This window comes from Sapajus apella, unplaced genomic scaffold (assembly GCF_009761245.1).
Source record: "Sapajus apella isolate SASKATOON/1434 unplaced genomic scaffold, GSC_monkey_1.0 scaffold135, whole genome shotgun sequence".
Classification (NCBI taxonomy): Eukaryota; Metazoa; Chordata; class Mammalia; order Primates; family Cebidae; genus Sapajus; species Sapajus apella.
In genome coordinates, this window is record NW_022437075.1 from 1235701 (window position 1) to 1259893 (window position 24193).

A 24193-nucleotide genomic window follows, 5' to 3' on the forward strand; every position below is an offset into this window, starting at 1 on the left:
ATAACATCAAAAGCCCAGGTAACAGAGGTAAATATAGGTAAACTGGATTACAGTCACCCCTTGGAGTCTGTGGGGGACTGATTCCAGGACCCCTGTGGATACCAAAATCATCTGATGCTCAAGAGGTTCCTCACATATATGCACAGTGTTTGCATATAACCTACACACATCTTCCCATGTAATACTTTAGATTATCTCTAGGTTATTTATAACACCGAATACAATGTAAATGCTATGTAAATATTTATTATACTATATGATTTAGGGAATAATGACAAGAAAAAATGTCTGTTCATGTTTAGTACAGATGCAACTACCCTTTTTGTTTTCTGAATATTTGTGATTAATGATCAGTACAATCCATGGATGCTCCAAATACTTTTGATCTGTGGTTGGTTTGATGCATGAATACAGAAGCCAAAGACACAGAGTCAAAAGTACATCAAAATTTAAACTTTCATCAAAGGACACAATCAACAGAGCAAAAAAACAACCTATGGACTGGGAGGTAATATGTAAAAAGCATATATTTGTTAAGGAGTTAATATCCAGAATATATAAAGAATTTCTATAACTCAAAAACAAAAAGCAAATAATCCCATTAAAATGAAAAAAAAAAAAAAAAAAAAGACTTGAATATTTTTCGAGATACACAAATGCCTAACAAGCACATGAAAAGATGATCAACATCATTAATCATTCACAAAATAAAAATGAAAGACACTGAGATTCCACCTCGCATCCAAAAGGATACCTGCTATCCAAAACAAAAGGCACAACAAAAAATCCCAAAGAACAGAAATAGAAAATGAACAATGTTGGTGAGGATGTATATAGATTGTAATCCTTGTGCACTGCTAGTGGGAATGTAAAATGCCACAGGTACTATGGAATAAGTTTTCTCAAAAATATTAAAAATAGAAATTCTGTAAGATCCAGCACCACCATTTTGGAGTATAAACCCAACAAGAATCAAAAGTAGAATCTTGAATAGACACTTGTATACTCATCTTCATAGCAGCATTATTTCAAAAGATGAAAGTAACCCAAGCATCCATTAACAGATGGATAAATAAAAGGAGTATATACATACCATAGAATATTATTTCACCTAAAAAGGAAGGATATTCTGACACATTATACAACATGGGTGAACCATGAAGACCTTATCCTAAGTGAAATAAGCCAGTCTCAAAAGACAAATACTGTATGAATCCACCTATATGAGGTACCAATAGATATCAAATTCATAGATACAGAGTATAGACATATAGTTGAGACATTTCTGGGGACAGTAGGAAAGGGGAATGAGTTGTTTCTAATAGATACAGCATTTTACTTTTTTTGCAAGAGGAAAAATGTTCTGGAGATTAGTTACATAAAAAGGTGGAATTTATGTAACATTACTACCCAATTACAATGGTCAATGGTAAACTTTCTCCATTGTGAAATCTCTGATGTTTAATGAGGTTGGAGTTGCAGCTGAAGAATTCCCCACATTCATGGAGCACATAAGCCTCTCTTCACTGTGGATTTTCTGGTGATGAACCAGGTGAGATTTTCTAATAAAGGCCTTCTGGCATTCGCTACACTCATAAGGTCTTTCTCCACTGTGGATTTTCTCGTGCTCAACAAGTATATGCTTGTGGCTAAAGGCTTTACCACACTCTCTGCACTCATAAGGCCTTTCTCCAGTGTGATTTCTCCAATGTTTAATGAGGTTGGAGTTGTAACGAAAGAATTTCCCACATTCGCTGCACTCATAAGGCCTTTCTCCCGTGTGGACTCTCTGGTGTCTAATGAGTCTGCAGTGGTACCTAAATGATTTCCCACATTCACTACATTTATAAGGCCTCTCTCCAGTGTGATTTCTCCAATGTTTAACGAGGCTGGAGTTGTACCTAAACAATTCCCCACACACACTGCACTCATAAGGCCTTTCTCCAGTGTGAATTCTCTGATGTCTAATGAGTGTGGAGATATACCTAAAAAATTTCCCACAATCATTGCACTTATAAGGTCTTTCTCCAGTGTGAACTCTCTGATGTTTAATGAGTGTGGAGCTGTCCATAAAGAATTTCCCACATTCCCTGCACTCATATGGCCTTTCTCCAGTGTGAACTCTCTGATGTCTAACGAATGTGGAGCTGTACCGAAAGAATTTCCCACATGTGTTACACTCATAAGGCCTTTCTCCAGTGTGAACTCTCTTATGTCTCATGAGTCGGTAGTTGTACATAAATGATTTTCCACATTCTCTGCACTCATAAGTCCTTTCACTAGTGTGAACTGTCTGATGTTTCATGAAATTGGCACTGTACTTAAAAAATTTCCCACATTTGTTACATTCATAAGATCTTTCTCCCGTGTGGATTTTCTGGTGCTCAACAAGTGAATATCTGTAGGTGAAGGTTTTCCCACATTCACTACATTTGTAATCTTTTTGTCCAGTCTGAAAGTCTTCTCTGTCCTCTGTGTCCCTGTATGGCTTCCACTCGCTTTGAGGGGCCTGTTGCTGGAGAAGGCATGAGGTGGCTGGTAAGTCCTTCCAACCCTCCATGAATGTGAAGATCTCCTCTGCCATGTGAATTCTGTGGTTCTTCCCAAATGAAGGTATCCAATTGTCCCCTCTGGAAAGATTCTCTCCAATTTGCTGCTCTGGGCACGGAAAAAGCTCTGCCTCACAAATATATATGTCTTGCTCAGGATGAATTCCATTGTGCTCAACCAGGCACAGAGTGTCTTTCAAGGGTGGGCCACACGTCTCACTAGGGTGGATCTTCTGGGTGATCATACAGGAATTTGAAGTTGTAACCTCTGACACTCCTGCAGAAAAACCTTGCTGTGAAGGTGCCACCTCATCCTCAGCTCCATGCCAACAACCTGTCAGAATAGAAATGTTGGTGAAGTGCATGTTGACTTTGGTGGGATGAAGCAGCTCCATCACAAATGTCTCTCAGGCACACAATGGACATTAAGGCCAGTGAGAAGAGGGTCCACTATGCAGGGCTGGGCCTAGTAAGGGCCCACATAATGGGAGAGTCCTGATGATGGTAAGCATACAAGGGAGGGGTATGGAACAGAAAGAAAAGGCAGGATCTCCCACTCACTCCTCTGCAAACAGCTATCAAAAGGGCATGGTTGCAGGAGACTGGTAAGCAGTGTATAGGACATTTTCTCCAAACCCAGAGATCAGACTGACAGAGAAGCTAGTGTTCAGGGATACATGCAGACCTTACACCACCTTAAATACAGGTCATGCATTGATAGGCATTCAAAGGGAGCAGTGGAAAAGAATGGGTGAGGGGTGGTGGCCCCAGAAGTATAGACTGTGGGGCACTGGAGGTGCAGCGGCCAGCAAGCATACTAAAAATGATAATGAGGAAGAAAAGGTAGAAATAAGGTGTGGCCACTGGCCTTGGCAACAAACAATAGTGAGCACAGAACAGGTTCCAAGGGTGCTTTGACCCCAGCTGTGACATCAACCCTCTTCCCAAATCCCAGGCACCCGGGCCATGTCCCTGAGCCTCTAATACCATTGTTGAAGTAGTATCTACCCTCTCAGGCACCTAGGGCCCTCTCTAGGGGAAAGAAAGAGAAAAAGAGTAAAGAGCACACACCCGGAGAGATCAAGCCCATGGAAACCCCACATTGTATAATCATAAGAACTTCACAGAAGACTCCTGCCTCCTGCACAATCAACTCAGTAGTCCCTAACTTAGTGACCAGGACAGTGACTGAAATTCTAAGCAGCAGAGGAAGGCAGCAAGAAATATCAGTGAGAGAAAGGGGACAAGAGAACAGTAGTCTCATGTGTTTGGACCTGAGACAGACAAGGTTGCTGTGGTCTCTATGCCAAATTCAACATTTCTGGCTCCTGAGCCCTTTCCTGTAAGCCTCAGAGCAGTAGGGATGGGGATGCGAGGAAAAAGGGGGTATAGAACACACAGCCCAGCCCTGCCTCCCACAGCATATATGCCAAGAAATCGGGAAAAGCAGCAGCACCCATGGTCTCACTGTGGGAAACACAGAGCTGCCTTTGGGTAAAAAGGGATAACCCAACCCAACCCAGGACACTGGGCAAGTGTGAGGGCCTTACCTAGTGAGGACAAAAGGGCCAAATTCTCCAGCATCACATCGCGGTACAGCAATCTCTGAGCCTCATCAAGGTGCCCCCACTCCTCCTGGGAGAAATATATGGCCACGTCCTCAAAGACCACACGGTCCTGCCAAAGTGGGAAAGATGAGTATGTGAGCAGCATCTTTTCAAGCTGTATTTACTTAAGTTCTCAATTTCCTACTTATATTTACCATCCATTAAACACAGGGCCAAAATAACAGCCAAATGTGTTTCTAATCTTCCCTACCATCCTGCGCTATATTCTAAACCATCTTTGTATCTTTCTCAAACCAAGCCAATATTTCCCGGGCTCTAAATCAACCCAGGTACTGCACAAGTAGGGACAGTCCCAGTAGCCCAGGTATCCTGGAATTACTTAAACTAGCCAAACTATCCTGTCACCCAGCCCTGCCTTGTTTCGCATGGAAACCTCAATAGTATCTGTGGGTTAAACTAAACTTTCCCCTCACTCCAATTTTCCTCCTGACCAAATCTGGCCGTTCACCATGTGGCCCTGTGTTATGTGGTGTGCACCCTCCTTAGGGAAATGTAAGGAATAAATATCTTCTATCAGTCATTGGCCTGTCCCTGGCATCACTCACCCACATCCATAAATTAAAACCCTATGGGTATAATCACTGCTATATTTCTCTCTCTCCAGGATCTCATCGCTCTCCCCTACACCTTCTTTCCTTGCTCAGTCTCCACACCCTCCTAATGTGGAAGAGACACCACATCCAGGTGGCAAGAGTGACTTTTCTCTCCACATTTCCATTGGCCACTGTGTTCAGCACACAGAGAAAACAGGTGAAGGACAAGGCAGAAAAGTACCCTCTAGGATGGGGGCCTCCCATGGGGATATCCATCGTCTCCTGCTAGCTGGTATCCATGGAGTCACTCAGATCTTGCCTCCCAAGACAACCAAATGCAGACTCATCCCCCTCCCTTAAGCTACCAGGGCCAGGGCCTGGAGCCATCCATTCACACTCCTCCTGCCTGCATAGCACTCTTTAGATAGGACTCCAATCACATCTCTCACTCCTACACTCCTGTAAATTCCACAGAAACCTCCCAGCCCACACCATAGGCATTTCCTTCACCTCCTAACGGGCCACTCTGCACATGGAAACCAGATGATGCACGGCAAATACGCCCAGTATCTAATTCACTCCCTGTCCTGCCCCAGAACACTAAAGTCCCCTAGCACCAGGGGCAGCCCAAAGCCCTGCTTTGAAGGTTTCCCCACATGGCCCTATTTCTCACTTTACTGTCAGCTGCCCAAACCATGTGAGGACTTCACATATTCTCAGCTGTCTCCTGCTTCATGGCATACTCTGTCCCATAAGCAGTCAGGAAAATCACTCTCCACCAAAACCTCATTCCAAGCCCAGCTGCCCTGATCTCCACACCTTCACTCCTGATATGATTTGGCTCTGTGTCCCCACCCAAATCTCAGGTTGAATTGTAATCCCCATGTGTCAGGAAGAGACCTGGTATTAGGTGACTGGATCATGAGGGCGTATTTTTCCCTTGCCTTTCCCATGATAGTAAGTTCTGACGAGATCTGGTTGTTTAAAAGTGTGAGGCTCTTCCCCCTTCATTCTCTCCCTCTCTCCTGCTCCACCATGGGGAGATGTACCTTGCTTCCCCTTCACCTTCCACCATGGTTGTAAGTTTCCTGAGGTCTCCCAGTTATGCTTCCTGTTAAGCCTGAAGAACTGTGAGGCAACTAAATCTGTTTTCTTCATAAATTACCCAGTCTCAGGTAGTTCTTTTTTCCTTTTTTTTTTAAGATGGGGTTTAACCATGTTGGTCAGGCTGGTCTTGAACTGCCGACCTCAGGCAATCCACCTGCCTTGGCCTCAAAAGTGCTTGGATTACAGGCGTGAGCCACCATGCCCAGCCTCAGGTAGTTCTTTATAGCAGTATGGAAATGGACTAATATAACTCCCATCCTCATCTCACCGCAACTGATGCTTAGCAACTCTTCAACCTCACCCTTTTATCCCCTTCAGCAACCCTATCATGTCCACTCTGCTTCAAAAGCTTTTCTCACTTCTATACCCCATCGTCTTACACATACTCATCCCCACTAACACTACATTCCCTCATTTGTCTAGTGACTCCTCCACCACCACACAGGTACCCAGTAAGATACCCTGTTCTCATGCCCCATTCCAATTCTCTATCTTCTTTTTTTTTTTTTCTGACTCAGAGTTTCACTCTTGTTGCGCAGTCTGGAGTGCAGTGGCACGATATTGGCTCACTGCAACCTCTGCCTCCCAGATTCAAACAATTCTCCTACCTCAGCGTCCCAAGTAGCTGGGATTACAGGCACACACCACCACACCAGATAATTTTTGTTGTATTTTTAGTAGAGACAGGATTCCACAATGTTGGTCGGGCTGGTCTTGAGCTCCTGACCTCAGGTGATCCACCTGCCTCGGCCTCCCAAAGTGGTCGGATTATGGGTGTGAGCCACTGCGCCCAGCCCAATTCTCTATCTTCGAACAGTCATGCCACCAAAACCTAGAGATGCTGTCACCTAAACTGAATCCATGGCTTCACTGTGGTCCATATGACAGCCACCATGGTATGGACATCTCCAACCTGAACTCCTCCACCAGGAGTCTCTGAGACATCTGTGACCTGAACAAACACTGAATCCTCATACTCACTCTGAAAATTCCTTGACTTCCCCCATCTTAGACAATGGAGCATCTATGCTTCCAAACGAAAACCATGGGGCTACTCCTGATTCCCCTTCCATCCCACCTCCCCAGCTCTCTCACTCACTACATCATAAAATGTGGGCAGCTCCAATTCAAAACATTGCTACTCTTGACAAGCCATCAGCAACATCCACCTAGACTGCTGCAAGAACATCCTCTCAGACCTCCCTGCCATTACCCTCTATTCCACAGTCTGTCCTCCACTCAGAAGTCAAAGGAAGTCCCTTAAACTAGGGTCCTATCACTGCCGTCTTCTTCAAATCTTCCCCATCTACCACCTCCCTTAGAGACCCAGGACCTAGGCTGTCATTCCAGGTCTGATGTTTGGTGTGTCTCTAGCCACTACCTACTCTGTTCCCTATTCCTACCAGATATAACAGACACTTGCAGTTCCCTAAAAAGCCAGCTCAGTCTCTCCTCCAAGCATTGAAACATTCTGAATCCTGTGCCCAAGAGGCCCTAACATATCTGATCAATTCTCAAAAATGGGGACCAGTCCATGTAACCCAGTACTCAACTTATAATACTGGAACTGGTGAAACCACTCACTCTTTAGACGTAAAAGACAGGGAAAGAGATTTTGACACCTGCCAAAACCATATGGGAGGCTGGGCATGGTGGCTCATGCCTGTAATCCTAGCACTTTGGGGGGCCAAGGTGGGCAGATCACCTGAGGTTGGGAGTTTGAGAAAAGTCTGACCAACATGGAGAAATCCCGTCTCTACTAAAAATACATAAGAGCCGGGCATGGTGGCACATGCCTGTAATCCCAGCTACCTGGGAAGGCTGAGGCAGGAGAATCACTTGAACCCGGAAGGTGGAGGTTGCGGTGAGCCGAGATCGCGCTATTCTCCAGCCTGGGCAACAAAAGTAAAACTTTGTCTCAAAAAAAAAATTATATACACACACACACACATACACATACGAGATAACACTCGTCTTATCGAGTGGTAGGAAACACTCTACTCACATGTGCAGGGTCCATTTCTGCCAGCCAGGGGACCCTGAGGGAAGAGAAAGGCCATGAGAAATGGACAGCCATGGAAGGATCCTACAGGCTGAGATGGACCACTACCCCCTCTGCCCTGCCTGGGAGCAAACCAATCTCAAATCATTGAATAAAGTTCCTTAGGCCTCAGTGCTGCAGCTCTGTGACCATGGAAAAGAACTGACCCACCTGAGCTTCAGTGCTCCCATCTGTAAATAGATTGTAATAGCTAACCCCTTATAGGGCTCACAATGGTATCAAACATCAGTAGCACATACTACATATCAGCTACAATAGTGCAAGAATTAATGGTTTTGTATATGTTTTTAATACAAATGAAATAGTGGGGTTTTGAAATTTTCATGTATGCTTTTAGCTTAAAATTTTAGAGAATGTGATATTAAATTTTTCCATGGAAAGCAAACAGAGATAAGTTAACATCAAATCAATTATGAACCACTTTTAGAAATGACTTCAGTATGAGCTTCCTACCTGTTTGCACACACTTAGAAAGATATTGTCTAATTAGGGTTTACATCAATATCTATTTTATACATCATTAAGTTAATGAGTTACAGAGAGGGGAGGAGTAGACAGGTCAGGTACTGGTCCCTTCTGCAACCAGGCCTGCCTGCTACATAATCTTCTGAAATGAGCTTGTCAGAAGACCTTGACTGGAACAGTAGATCATCCCCTCTTCCCTTACACGTAGCGAAGGGGAAAAAGCAGTGCTCTGGTCTGGAACCCAGCTGCTCCACCAGCCTCAATAACATTTCTCTTGTTCAACGGAGAGTGGCCCTGAGGGTCAACCAAGTCTGCAGGTGCAGAATCGAAACCACCTCACACCTCAGCTGCCATCCCAGGCTATCTGCTTACCCAGGCCAGGCTTCCCTTTTTACAGATACAATCCAGAATTCCTGTTATGGCAGGTCTGTGCCTTTCAGAGTAGGATCTGTGGAGCCACCAATGGTCTGGTCCCCAAGTCTCAGCCCTCTGCTCTCTCACCACATAGCCCATCGGAAATGACAATCTCAAGATTTCCTTCATATTAAGTCCATCTGACTTCAAATTACACTACAAGTCTGTAGAAACCAAAACAGCATGGCAAGGGTGTAGAAATAGACACATAGAGGGTATAACACAGTGGTAGAGCATTTGACTGCAGAAACAGACACATAGATCAATGGAACAGAATAAAGATACTGGAAATAAAGTCATATGCCTACAGCCAACTGATCTTTGAGAAAGACAACAAATACCTACACTAGGGAAAGGACACTCTTTTTAATAAAAGGTACTGGGAAAACTGGATTGCCATATGAGGTAGAATGAATCTGGACCATTTAACTTGCCATATACAAAAATCAACTCAAGATGAATTAAAAATGTAAATGTAGGGCCCAAAACCAAAAATACTAAAAGAAAACCCAGGGAAACCCCTTCTGGACATTTGTCAAGGCAAAAAATTCATGCATAACCAGACTTCAAAAGCACAAACGACATAAGCAGAAGTAGACAGATAGGACCTAATTAAACTAAATAGCTTCTGCATAGCAAAAAGAATAATCAACCAAGTGAACGCACAACCTGAAAAATGGGACAAAATATTTGCAAACTATATATCTGACAGGGTACTAATATCCAGAATTTACAAATAACTCAACAACAAACAAACAAAACATAACAAAACAATAAAATGTCATTAACAGTAAGCACAGGACATGAATAGACATTTTTCAAAAGAAGACATATAAATGGCAAACAGGCATATAAAAAATGCTCAACAGGGCCAGGCGCGGTGGCTCATGCCTATAATCCCAGCACTTTGGGAGACCAAGGCGGGTGGATCACGAGGTCAAGCGATCGAGACCATCCTGGTCTACATGGTAAAACCCCATCTCTACCAAAAATACAAAAATTGGCTGGGTGTGGTGGCGCACGCCTGTAGTCCCAGCTACTCGGGAGGCTGAGGCAGGAGAATTGCTTGAACCCAGGAGGTGGAGGTTGCGGTGAGCCGAGATTGCGCCATTGCACTCCAGCCTGGGTAACAAGAGCGAAACTCCAGCTCAAAAAAATAAGAAAGAAAATGCTCAACATCATTAATCATCAGACAAATTCAAATTAAAACCACAGTATCTCCTTATACTGGTCAGAATGGCTATCATTAAAATGTCAAAAAATAACTGATGTTGCTCCGAATATGGGGAAAAGAAAAAGCTTACACACTTGGTGAGAATATAAATAAGTACAACCTCAATGGAAAACAGTATGAAGATTTTTCAAATAACTGAAAACGGAACTAACATTAAATCCAGCAATACCACTACTGGGCATCTAACCAAAGGAAATCATTACATAAAAAACATACATGTCTTTTTATCACAGAACTATTCACAATAGCAAAGATAGGGAATCAACCTAAGTGTCCATTAATGTATGACTACATAAAGAAAATGTGGTCTATATATACACAAGATAGTATTCCTGGGTCACACACACACAAAAAACAAAAAACGAAACTCTGTCTTTTGCAGCAATGTAGATGGAACTGGGGGCCTTTATTAAATGAAAGAACTCAAAAACAGAAAGTCAAATACTACATGTTCTCACTTATAAATGGGAGCTAAATAATGTGAATACATGGACACAGAGTGTGGAACGACAGACATTGGAGACTCCAAACAAGTGGAAGGCTGAGAAGAAGATGAGTGATGAGAAATTATTTAATGGGTACAATGTACATTATTCAGGCGATGGATACATTAAAAACCCTGACTTCACCACTACGCAATAAATCCAGATAACAAAACTGCACCTGACTCCTTAAATTTACACAAAAACAAACAACAGCAACAAAACAACAAAGAACAAAAACAGAGACCTCCCTAGTCAATCTGATCCTCAGACCATGCTCTGGCCCAGCGCACGCCCTCCATCCCTTTGATATCTCCAACCTAACCCCCTTCCTCAGACTTCACACCTTTATGACTTCCTGCCTGTGTGACATATCCATCTTGAGACATTTGAGAATCGCCATGTCCAAAATCCAACCTGTGATCTTCTCCCGGAAATCTGCTTTTTGTGCAGACTTCCCCAATTCCATCCTTTCAAACGTTCAAACAGAAAACAAAAAACAAAACCAACACTTGAAATGGTTCTTCACTGCCTTTGTCCAGACAACTGAAGCACCAGGAAAACCTACCGGCCCTATCTTTCAGGCCTATGAAGAATCCCATCACATCTCCCTCTACTGTCACTGGTCCAGCCCCAACCATAACTTCCCTGGGTCTACTGCAATGGCCTTACGGCTTTTTCGCCGGTCTCCCTGGGTCCCTTCTCAACCTGTTTTTCCTAACTTGAAACTTCTAACTCTGGATGTGCCCCCTCCACTGTCCCTCCCTTGACAACCTTCCATGGTTACTAGCTGCTCAGGTTGCCATTCCAAGTGAGATTTCCTAAAACTTTCTTTCCCGCAGAAACAACACACACTCGCGGCGCCCCGACACAGCCCATTCGGCAGCGCCTCCATTCCCTGAACCTGAGGTCCTCGACGGGAGCTCTGAGACTGCATCAACCAGGCTGATACTGGGGCCCCACACAGGAACGCCCCCCTCTTCGGGACAAGGGGCCTGACCTGCAGGGCCCGCTCTGGGGGGCTTCAGCACTGGGAGGAAGAGTTGGGCAGTGGGAGCTGGGACAGGACACCCACCTCAGTCAGGTTCATCGGCAAGGCGTCCGCCAGCCCAGCCAGGAAAGAGCGGGGCGGGGGCGACAAAGGCAAGACAAGGACGCGATGTCCCCAGTCCTTGTCAGCTGAATGTCACTCCCCTCTCTGCAGGGTGGGAACCAAGCCGTTTCTCGCGCTTTTTCGCTCCGTCACTTCGGTGACGTCAGAGAGCGCCATAGGCCGTGGCTAGTGAAAACACCAGAGAGAACCAAAACGACCACCTCCAGGAGGACGGCGGAAGTCCCGCCCTCCGACAGTACGCACGCACGCACGCAAATGTCCCATTCTAAGCCTTCATTGGGTAAGTCGCGCCGCCAGGAGCTGCAGTGTTTTCTGGGTTATGAAGTTTTGACACTGCTTCCTGACTTGTCTTAGAGCGTTGGTCAGTCCTTAAATGGCAGATAAAGACCCGGTGGCATTGTAAGGCGAGCTGGGAAACAGAGTCCCCGACTCCAAAGACAGGACGGGGCTTGGCTTGCTCTTAAAGGTGGCATACGGATATTTTCTTGGACTATAGTGTAGGATATTTACAGAAATGTTAGCAACTTGTTTTTTAAGACTCTATTAAGCACAGCTAATTCCAATGACTACCTGTCCAAAGAGACACACCATACCAAAAAGGCATTCTGTCTCTACTCATGCCTGTCAGCCATATTGTTGCTTTTTAAATACACATACAGTTACGCTTTTGAGTCTGTTTAGTAAGCTTCAACATATTTTGTCCAGAAGAAGAAAGGAACACTACACAGTGCTATGGACTGAAATTTGTAGGAAGGATGGCAGGAGACACTGAAGTATACTGAAAGGGTGAAGCTATATCTCTGGATCAAAGAGAAGACATCTTACCTGACTGTTAGAGTCAGTGATTGTGTTCCTACCAAGGGTGCAATGCTTTTATTCTAATAATACTTACTCATATCTATTTTCCATTTATTTGAAGAATCACAATCTTATCTGAAAATAAGAGTGACAGCCAAAATAAGTGATTGAGACATAAGTCACAAATCATGGAGATTTATTGGACCAGCCTAAGGGCACATCCAGAAAATGTAAGTCACAGAAGTGTCTGTGGCTGATTTTTTCATAGAGGTTCTTAGGAGGTTTAGTATTTATTATACATTTTCCTTAAAAATGACGAGGGGTTGGCAGTGAGACAAATGATTACATACATGTGACACTTCAGTTAGTGCCCCGTAAATCTACATTTTACATACGATAGAGTGAACATGTGAGAGGAAAAAGGAACAGAAAAAGCAGATGTTTCAGGGAAGGATGAAGGAATAGATAATCTCATCTTCTCTTTGTTCTGTACCTTGAAAGATAAGCTAGTAGTCTTCTGAAAAGGCTGATTTCTATTTAACCCTTAAGGAAGAAAACCTAGTGACTGTAGTGAGGTACAGGATATAATGCGGTTGTGTCTGATTTCCTATTCCTATATAGTGGTGAGTTCAGCTTCCAAAGTTACTCTAGGGTTCTCATGGCCAAGAGGGCATCCATTCAGTCAGTTAGGGGGTGCTCCGAATTTTATTTTTATTTCTCAAGAGCAACTGACACATGGCCATTTCCAGACAGGACACTGTCTACCATTTTCATAATTGAAGCATATACACATCTTATACTCAAGAAAAGGTGTGGAATTCCATGATGTTATCTTCTTTCTCAGAAATGATTTAAAATTGCACCTGTGTTTACAACCGTGTTTTGCACAGGGACTTGAATTATTTTCACATACTTGAAACCATTGCTTATTAACTGCTTAGAGGGATAAGTACAGATGATAAAGTGAAAGACTTGCCACAGATAAAAATGAATAGAGAAGCTGTGTGATGATGTGTATTTACTTCTCTAGTAAATGTTCAATAAGCACATATGGACTGGGTTTCAGATCAATGGTAGGTGCATGGGACACACTCGGAATAGGTTTCCCAGCTGCTATGTGTATACAGGACTGTTCTGTGTTTTCTTAGATTCTGTATTTGTCTGTTTGATATTCGTTAATCACAGAGTCAAACTAATAGAACCTAAGTTGTTTACTTTTTTCTTGCAAGTCACTTACTCAAGTGCATGAAACTCTATATAAAATCCCCATCATTCTATTATAAAGACACATGCACATGTATATTTATTGTGGCACTGTTTACAATAGCAAAGACTTGGAACCCAAATGCCCATCAATGATAGTCTGGATAAGAAAATATTGTACATATACACCATGGAATACTATGCAGCCATAAAAAGGATGAGTTCTGCTTCTGGATTCCTTAGAAGATTTTAAAAAAAGGATGAGTTCATGTCCTTTGCAGGGACATGGATGAAGCTAGAAATCATCATTCTCAGCAAACTGACACAAGAACAGAAAACCAAACACCGTATGTTCTCATTCATAAATGGGTGTTGAACAATGAGAACACATGGACACAGGGAAGGATGAGGGGAACATCACACACCAAGGATGGGGGGCGGGGGGGCTAGGGGAGGGATAGCAGGGGGTTGGGGGGATTGGGGAGGGGTAACATTAGGAGAAATACCTAATGTAGATGATGTGTGGCAGGGGGATGGATGCAGCAAACCACCATGGCATGTGTATAACTATGTAACAAACCTGCACATGTACCCCAGAACTAAAAGTATAATTTAAAAAACCCCAAGCACAAACACTGAAATGTGTTTTTCCTTCCTGCCCATTGGCGATATCTACTGCATCATTCTTTGCCACTTTAGTTATAAACATATAGTCCCAGTTACTTTCTTTTCTTTTTCTGCTTTCTGGTCTCTGTTTGTAATAAGGTTTCTTGTGACTTGTGTGGTGTGCAGTGCCTCTTGGGGCAACTGTAACATTAGTCTTTTCTTTTGATGGCAGTGACCTCTCTGTGTCATTGCTAATTATGAATTAAGAGCAGGGCACAGTTCAAGAATATGACCTTGGCTTTGCAGATGCCGCTGCCGCCTGGAGCCTTATAGTATCAGCCATGGTCAACCCCACTGTGTTCTTTGACATTGCTGTTGACGGTGAGCCCTTGGGCCATGTCTCCTTCAAGCTGTTTGCAGACAAGTTTCCAAAGACAGCAGAAAACTTTCATGCTCTGAGCACTGGAGAGAAAGGATTTGGTTATAAGGGTTTCTGCTTTCACAGAATTATTCCAGGGTTTATGTGTCAAGGTGGTGACATCACATGCCATAGTAGCACTGGTGGCAAGTCCATCTATGGGGAGAAATTTGATGATGAGAACTTCATCCTAAAGCATACAGGTCCCGACATCTTGTCCATGGCAAATGCTGGACCCAACACAAACAGTTCCCAGTTTTTCATTTGCACTGCCAAGACTGAGTGGTTGGATGGCAAGCATGTGGTCTTTGGCAAGGTGAAAGAAGGCATGAATGTTGTGGAGGCCATGAAGCATTTGGGTCCAGGAATGGCAAGACCAGCAAGAAGATCACCATTGCTGACTGTGGACAGCTCTAATAAGTTTGGCTTGTGTTTTTATCTTAACTACCAGACCATTCCTTCTGTAGCTCAGGAGAGCACCCCTCCAACCCATTTGCTCACAATATCCTAGAATCTGTGCTCTCACTGCAGTTCCCTTTGGGTTCCATGATTTCCTCGTTCCCTTCCATGCCTAGCTGGATTGCAGAGTTAAGCTTCTTATGATTATGAAATAAAGACTAAATAACAACAACAAAAAAGGATATGACCTGTATTTAATGATTTTTCCTGAATCTTGTATTGACTTATCAGAATGGCTTACATATCCTACATATCAGCTGGTTGTAATACATTATAAAGAATCACCAGTGGGAGATACATTTTTCTCAGACTGTAACTGGTCATTAAATTACTTATTGGCAACACTAGTTGAAAACCATATCCTCACAAACAAATATGTAGGTAATACTTATGATGTCTTAGTCCAATTAGTATTGCTATACATGAATACCTGAAGCTCGGTAATTTAGAAAGAAAAAAGTGTTTATTTGGCTCAAAATTTTGATGTCTGGAAAGTTTAAAATTGGGCATCTGCCTCTGTGAGGGTCTTCAGCAGCTTCTATTCATGGTGGAAAACAAAAGAGTTGTTAATGGCAAGACCAGCAAGAGAGGTATTGACTAGAAATCATATTGCAAGAGAGGAGGATAGTGGGTGGGGAGAGTTTCAGTCTCCTCTTAACAACCAGCTTTCTTGGGAACTAACAGTGAGAATTCACCCATCCTCAAGTGGGAGTATTATTGATGTAGGATCTACCCCCATGACTGAAACACCTCCCATTAGGCCCCACCTCAAACAATGGAAATTAAATTTCAAGATGAGGTTTGGAAGAGACAAACATCCAAACTATTGCATATGATTTCTTACAAATTCTGGCTGTTGAGAAACCAAAAATGGGGAATGAGAATTGAGTTGCTGGGTTTTTTATGTTCAAGTAAGGAAAAAATTTCTCTCTGCCCCAAATACATAGTCCTGAACAAGAAACCACCATTAATTAGAGATAACTTGGGATGAGTACCTATGTTTTAAAAGTCAGCTAGTCAGCAATAGCTTCACCCTAGTAATTAACCTGAAACTTAGCAAATCATTGTTAGGCCAAGCTTATAAAATTCTTCCAATGGGAGTAAGGCCCAGTACTAAAGACAGCCAATCAGTGGCAGCCCCAGGTTGCTAGACAACAATTAATCAGCAAGTGCCTCCTGTGAGTAATCCTGTTTATTAAAGCCAACTGGTAAATAGTTGACAGTTAAACTAACACGCCTGAATGTCCATCAATCTCTCAATTCTGCTGCTTCTGAAAATCCTCAATCCCTGAAGTCCAGACTTCCTAAATGCTCATATAATAGGATGGTGGGGTGGCTAATGCCTGTAATCCCAGCACTCTGGGATGCCAACGCAGGCGGATCATGGGGTCAGGAGTTCGTACACCAGCCTGACCGACATGGTGAAACCCCTTCTCTACTAAAAATACAAAATTAGCCAGGCATGGTGGCCCATGCCTGTCAATCCCAGCTACTTGGGAGGCTGAGGCAGGAGAATCACTTGAACCTGGAAAGTGGAGGTTGCAGTGAACCAAGATCGCACTACTGCACTCCAGCCAGGGTGACAGAATGAGACTCCGTCTCAAAAAAAAAAGCTCATATAACATCAGCTTTGGCTTTATTTGAGGGGAGTGACAACTACAGCTCTGCCCTGCAAACGAAGACGAACATCACTTTTTTCCCTTAAGATATCAAAATCAATTTATTCTTAATTGAATATAAATTTTATTTTAATTATATGAATATAATTTAAAAGTTTGCAAGCTTTCAATGGTTTAATCTCTGTTTATAATTAGTTATGAGTTTGGACATGAAATGGTAGACTAACTGACCCAGATGTGACATTATAATATCCAATGTTTTCTCCAATGTTTTCGTTTTGTTTTGTTTTGTTTTTGAGATGGAGTCTCACTCTGTCGACCAGGCTGGAGTGCAGTGGTGCGATCTCAGCTCACTGCAACCTCTGCCTCCTGGGTTAAAGCAATTCTTCTGCCTTAGCCTCCTGAATAGCTGGGACGTCAGGTGCACACCACCATGCCCAGTTAACTTTTGTATTTTTAGTAGAGACGGGGTTTCACCATGTTGGCCAGGATGGTCTCGATCTCCTGACCTCGTGATCCCGCCACTTCAGCCTCCCAAAGTGCTGGGATCATAGGCATGAGCCACTGCACCTGGCCTTTTTTTTTTTTTTTTGAGATACAGTTTCACTCTGTCGCCGAGCTGGAGTCCAGTGGCCCAATCTTGGCTCGCTGCAACCTCTGTCTCCCACCTTCAAGCGATTCTTGTGCCTCAACCTCCTGAGTAGCTGGGATCATGGGTGTGTGACATCATGCCCAGCAAATTTTTTGTATTTTTGGTAGAGATGGGAATTTCACCATGTTGGCCAGGCTAGTCTCGAACCCCTGACCTCAAGTGATCTGCTCGCCTAGGTCTCCCTAAGTGCTGGGATTACAAGCATGAGCCACCGTGCCACACAATGTTTTCAATTCTTGTAGAAGTTGCTATTGTCTATATTTTGAGTATACTGAATACAAAAATGCCAAAATGCAAGTTTATAACTTAAGATGAACTTCCTGCGGTGACTCACGCCTGTAATCCCAGCCACTTGGGAGGCTAAGGCAGGAGAATCCCTTGAAGCTGGGAGGTGGAGGTTACAGTGAGCCGAGATCATGCCACTGCAGTCCAGCCTGGTGACAGAGTGAGACTCTGTCTCCAAAAAAACCAAAAAACAAAAACAAACTCTATAGCACTGACCAGCTCAGGAAGCCAACCTAACCAGCTCAGGAAGCCAATCTACTATCTACACTAACCCGATGAGGAAATATCTCTCTTTCTCTCTCTCTCTCTCTCTCTCCCCACCCTTTCTCTGTGAGGATCAAAACAGACCAGAAAATAAGAATAAAGGTTCTCAAAGAACACGCCTAAAACAACATTTACATAAATATCAATTGTATCAGGATAGCTACTATTAAAAAAAAAAAAAAGACCAAATTATATGTTTTGCTAACGATGTAGAGACATTGGAACTCTCTTGTACACTGTTGGAGGAAATTAAAATGGTATAGCAACAACAGAAAATAGTATGGTAGTTTCTCAGAAAATTATAAATAGGTTTGCTATATTACCCACCAAATTTACTTCTGTGTAGGAACTCAAAGCAGAGTTTTAAAGAGGTATTTCTACACCTATTTTTATAACAGCACTATTCACAATGTATAGACAAATGTGTATCTAAGATGTGTAGACAATCCAAGCTTCCATCAGTGGATTGGTGAATAAATTAAATTAAATATAAAAATGCAAGAAAATATTCAGACTTTTTTTTTTTTAATATTCAGACTTTTAAATAAAATTCTTGGCCAGGCTCAGTGGCTCATGCCTGTAATCCCAGCACTTTGGGAGGTCAAGGTGGGTGGATCACAACGTCAGGAAATGGAGACCATCCTGGCCAACATGGTGAAACTTCATCTCTACTAAAAATACAAAAAATTAGCTGGGTGTGGTGGCAGATGCCTGTAATCTCAGCTACTCTGGAGGCTGAGGCAGGAGAATCACTTGAACCCAGGAGGCAGAGGTTGCAGTGGGCCGAGGTCACACCACTGCACTCCAGCCTGGGTGACAGAGTGAGACTCTGTCTTAAAAATGAAAAGAAATTCTGACACAAGCTACAACATGGATGAGCCTTGAGGACATTATGCTATTAGGCTGCTGCAAAAGTAATTACGGTTTTTAAAGACAGCATGTGGTGTGGCAAGAGTGATGCTATCTTGAAGCAAAACCACCGTAATGAACAATGTTTGACTCCTGCATGCCAAGGTGTTCCCACAGCAAGGTCAAGAAACAGTGTCTGTAGCATAGATAACCCCTCATAAAGATGCTTATCTAACCTCCCCATTGGTCATGAGTTTCACAAGAAAGTTTAAGGGATAACCAGCTGCATGTTTTACTCTAAAAACTTGCTATAGAAAGTATTACTGCCTGGAGGGCAAGTGCTGGGATCCATCATTTTGTGGCTGCCCAAGACATGGCTTCTCTTTGTAAGTCCCTATTTACTGTTTCTTTTGAGAAACCAAATTTTTGAGCCTCCAAGCTCTCTCAGCCTTTGGTAGTAGGCTTGCATAGACCCGGTTGCCATGGAACATTCGGTGAGCCAGCCAGCAGTTTAGAGACCAAGAAATGGTAAAGAAAATGTAACATCCAGCTGGGCTTGGTGGGTGACGCCTGTAACCCCAGCACTTTGGGAGGCCAAGGCTGGTGAATCCCCTGAGGTCAAGAGTTCAAGACCAGCCTGACCAACATGGTGAAACCTTGTCTCTACTAAAATACAAAAATTAGTCAGGTGTGGTGGCAGACACCTGTAATCCCAGCTACTCAGGATGCTGAGGCAGGAGAATCACTTGAACCCAGGAGGTGGAGGTTGGAGCGAGCTGAGATCGCACCACTGCACTCCGGCGTGGCGACAGAGTGAAACTCTGCCTCAAAAAACAAACAAACAAACAAAAAAAAAAACCAGTAACATCCATGTGGGAAATCCCAGGGTGGCCAGCCACTTCAGTGTGGAGTGTTGTAGCTCACCTTTTTGATAGTTGTGGAACACCACATGAGTACTGGGATGCCCTGGAAATGCCAGTGGGTTTAGAGTGACTGTTAACTTTGAGCCATCTATTACACTGCAGCAAGAGCAGTGAGCAGCTGCTGCAGCAAGGTGGCTTCCTCTGTGGGCTATCCATTTGGCAATGGAAGCCCAGGCATCAGCAGAAGCAAAAGTAAAGTGACTTGAAGAGAAATTACAATTTCAAAAAAGAGTTTTTTAAAAGAGCTGTGTAGTCAAAGTCAACTTAATTAAAACTAATATTTAGGCTATTTGTATGCATGTATATTGTTTTAACGCCTCTGTTCTCTCTCTTTAAAAACTTCTCAGTAACCATATGCACTCTGTCTGTTCTTCCTTACTCTTTTTTTTTTTTTTTTTTTGAGACGGAGTTTCGCTCTTGTTACCCAGGCTGGAGTGCAATGGCGCGATCTCGGCTCACCGCAACCTCCGCCTCCCGGGTTCAGGCAATTCTCCTGCCTCAGCCTCCTGAGTCGCTGGGATTATAGGCACACGCCACCATGCCCAGCTAAGTTTTTGTATTTTTAGTAGAGACGGGGTTTCACCATGTTGACCAGGATGGTCTCGATCTCTTGACCTCGTGATCCACCCGCCTCGGCCTCCCACAGTGCTGGGATTACAGGCTTGAGCCACCGCGCCCGGCCCTGTTCTTCCTTACTCTTACCACCCTCAATATTACATGAGGGAACCTAACAATTTTTTCTAAAAGTCTGGGATCTCTCAAGAAAAACAGAAGACCCTTTTCACAAGATGGCGCCCAAAGCGAAGAAGGAAGCTCCCGCCCCTCCTAAAGCCGAAGCCAAAGCGAAAGCTTTAAAGGCCAAGAAGGCTGTGTTTAAAGGTGTCCACAGCCACAAAAAAAAGAAAATCCGCACGTCATCCACCTTCCGGCGGCCCAAGACACTGCGACTCTGGAGGCAGCCCAAATATCCGCGGGAGAGCGCCTCCAGGAGAAACAAACTGGACCACTATGCTATCAAGTTTCCGCTGACCACTGAGTCTGCCACGAAGAAGACAGAAGACAACAACACACTTGTGTTCATTGTGGATGTTAAAGCCAACAAGCACGAGATCAAACAGGCTGTGAAGAAGCTCTATGACATTGATGTCGCCAGGGTCAACACCCTGACTCGGCCTGATGAGAGAAGGCATATGTTCGACTGGCTCCTGATTACGATGCTTTGGATGTTGCTAACAAAATTGGGATCATCTAAACTGAGTCCAGCTGGCTAATTCTAAATATATGTATATCTTTTCACCATTAAAAAAAAAAAAAAACAACAGAAAAACAGAAAAGGTTCCATTGACTTTTGTTTTGTTTTGAAGAATCCTCTGTTTTTCTTCATGGAACTCCAAGAGTTTTAAGAGGACAGATTTCTCTCAGGTCTAAAATTCTGCCTTCTTTTGTAGTGCATTACCTGATATGACTGGTTTTGGGGGTACCAGAGATTACTTTGTCCTGTGAGAGAACTTGACCTTGATGTGTGTAATGGCTGTTAGTCACAGGCAAGAGCTGCAGTGTCAGAGGTAGCTGGTGGTAGTTATTTACAGTTAATGGTTATTACTATAGGGGGCTACTCATTTCTTTGCATGTTTAGATACAAAAGGCATGGTCTAAACACTTAGAAAAATGTCTTTACATCAATGTGCTCTATTAAAGTATTGTGCAGCCCAGTGTCGTGATGTTTACTATGTGTTTTTGGTGAAGAAGCTTATTTTAAAAAATGAAGATGTGGTTTTTGCTAATTTTGCTTTTGCTAAAGAAAAAGTAATTCTGTCTAGTTTAGAGGTTATGTAAATGCTGTTTCAAAATGAAAGGAAAATAATGTAGATAAAAGTAAATAGATCTAGGACTGGGCATAGTGGCTCAAGCATGTAATTTCAGCACTTTGGGAGGCTGAGGCGGGTGGAATCCTTGAGGCCAGGAGTTCGAGACCAGCCTGGCCAACATGGAGAAACCCCATCTCTACTAAAAATACAAAAATTAGCTGGGTGTGGTAGTGTGTGCCTGTAATCCCAGCTATGTGGGAGGCTGAATCACTTGAACTTGGGAGGTGGAGGTTGCAGTGAGCTGAGATCACACCACTGCGATCCAGTCTGAATGAGTGAGACTCTGTCTCAAAAAAAAAAAAAAAAAAGAAGTAAATAGGTCAAAAAATTAAGAGAAAAATAGAAAAAAGTTGTAAGAGGAAATAAAAGGTTTTTGGAAAAAATTCTTACCTTGTGTGGTCAAAACCTGATTAAAATTGGATGGGTTTGTTTATAAGACTTTAGTAAAATTAGCTTTTGTATTGATAGTACACAAATATAAAAGTAGAATTTCAGCCAGGTGCAGTGCCTCATGCCTATAATCCCAGCACTTTGGGAGGCTGAGGTGGGCAGGTCACATGGTCAGGAAATCAAGACCATCCTGGCCAACATATTGAAACTCCCATCTCTACTAAAATACAAAAAATTAGCCATGTGTGGTGGAGGGCACCTGTAGTCCTAGCTACTCAGGAGGCTGAGGCAGGAGAATCACTTAAACCCAGGAGGCAGAGGTTGCAGTGAGCTGAGATCACACCACTGCACTCCAGCCTGGCAACAGACCAAGACTCCGTCTCAAAAAAAAAAAAAGGTAGAATTAATTTTCTATTTTGAACACAATTTTCATAAATTAATAAAAGATAATAAAGTTGTTTAACTTTTGAATAATCTTCTATTTAAAAATGGGTGGAGGATGAAAAACCTTTGATTCTTTGGTGGTCAAGTAGGCACACATGGTATGGAGCTGCAGCTGGCTGTGCTCAGTTACTAAAAGTCACCATTGAAATTTAGAGATGTATCCAAATCCCAGGGAGTTGGTACACTGGATACATAAGAAAACGCAAACTAGCCATCAAAACAGAGCCACATAAACAGCAATGGTGCTACTGTGAACAGTGCATGCAAGGGATAGAGATGCGCTCCTTATGTGAATCTGTGCTCAAATAAGAAAAAATAAACAAACAAAAATTTAGCCTGTGAGGTCAGAACCAAGACGGTCATGTTAGATTTCTGTCATTTATAATTCTGCAAAGGTGGTTTCAGGTTCTGCGTCAACCTGAACACGCTCTTCCATCCAGCAGCATTTAAAACCAAAGATGCTGCCCCTAATTAGTTACTCTCACAATCCATTTCAGTAATGGTTCCTCAGGAAACTATTTCAATCTATAAAGTGAAACAATTTATTCACATTATACTCTCCAGTTTGAATAGTTACTTGGTTTTGCTCTTTCCCACACTGACTACCTTCTTGGTGGCCATAGGTCTCAGACACATTTTCTGTTGTCTCTAAATGATTCTGCCCTTGGTGGGAGGTGACTTTTAGGCTGGCTGGTGGCTTTCGCTTAGATGGACTAAAGTCTAAGCTTGATCTAGCATTACGTTTGGACCCAGCACTCTCTAATTTTTTAAGGTCTTATATATAACAAATGATTGAATAATTTGTTTTTTGCTTATTAGCTTGCATTTTCTTATGCATCCAGTGAACCAGATTGAATATTTTGCTTTTGGTATATTAGCTTGCATTTTCTTTTGAGATGGAGTCTCACTCTGTTGCCCAGGCTGGAGTGCAGTGGTGTTATCTCGGCTCACTGCAACCTCTGCCTCCTGGGTTCAAGCAATTCTCCTGCCTCAGCCTCCCAAGTAGTTGGGACTACCGGTGTGTGCCACCACACCCAGCTAATTTTTGTATTTTTAGTAGAGATGGGGTTGCACCATGTTGGCCAAGATGGTCTTGATCTCTTGACCTCGTGATCCACCCATCTTGGCCTCCCAAAGTGCTGGGATTACAGGCAAGAGCCACCATGCCTGGCCTATGTGGCTGTATTACATGACACAAAACCTGGCTTACTCTAGAAAAATTAGATGCAATAACTTTGACAATAGTCAAAGGGAAAACCCAAATCAAATTCCCCAAATCCCATAAAACAGGGGTCCCCACCAATCCCCAGGCCATGGACTGTACCAGTCCATGGCCTGTTAGGAACTAGGCCACACAGCACCACACAGCAGGAGTGAGCATTCCCATCTGATCTCTACCTCCTGAGCAGCGGCGGCGCTAAAAATCATAGGAGTGCAAACCCTATTGTGAACTGTGCATGTGAGGGACCTAGGTGCACTCCTTATTTAATATAACCAGTGCCTGATGATCCAAGGTAGAAGAGTTTCATTCCAAAACCATCCAGCCCCCTCCACCACCATCCATGAAAAGATTGTCTCCCATACAACCAGTCCCTGGTGCCAAAAATGGCTGAGGACTGCTGCCATATAAGATCACTTAGAATTCTGCATAATTTTCTTTCTTTCTTTCTTTTTTTTTTTTTTAAGATGGGGTTTCACCATGATGGCCAGGCTGGTCTTGAACTCCTGATCTCAGGTGATCCGCCCACCTCGGCCTCCCAAAGTGCTAGGATTACAGGCATGAGCCACCGCGCCCAGCCAAATTCTGCATAATTTTCAAAATGACAC

General features: G+C 43.2%; 1 protein-coding gene and 1 pseudogene across 1 annotated transcript; one reads left to right on the forward strand and one right to left on the reverse strand.

Annotated features, from left to right (window-relative positions):
- Positions 1-221: 221 nt before the first annotated feature.
- Positions 222-11777, reverse strand: ZNF548 (zinc finger protein 548). Its single transcript, XM_032263225.1, is given in 5 exon segments — positions 222-2883; positions 4100-4226; positions 7823-7844; positions 7846-7856; positions 11550-11777. Coding segments are annotated over 5 exon segments (1635 nt in total). The 5' UTR covers positions 11565-11777; the 3' UTR covers positions 222-1423.
- On the forward strand, positions 11770-15058 carry LOC116539954 (annotated as a pseudogene).
- The last annotated feature ends 9135 nt before the right edge of the window (positions 15059-24193 follow it).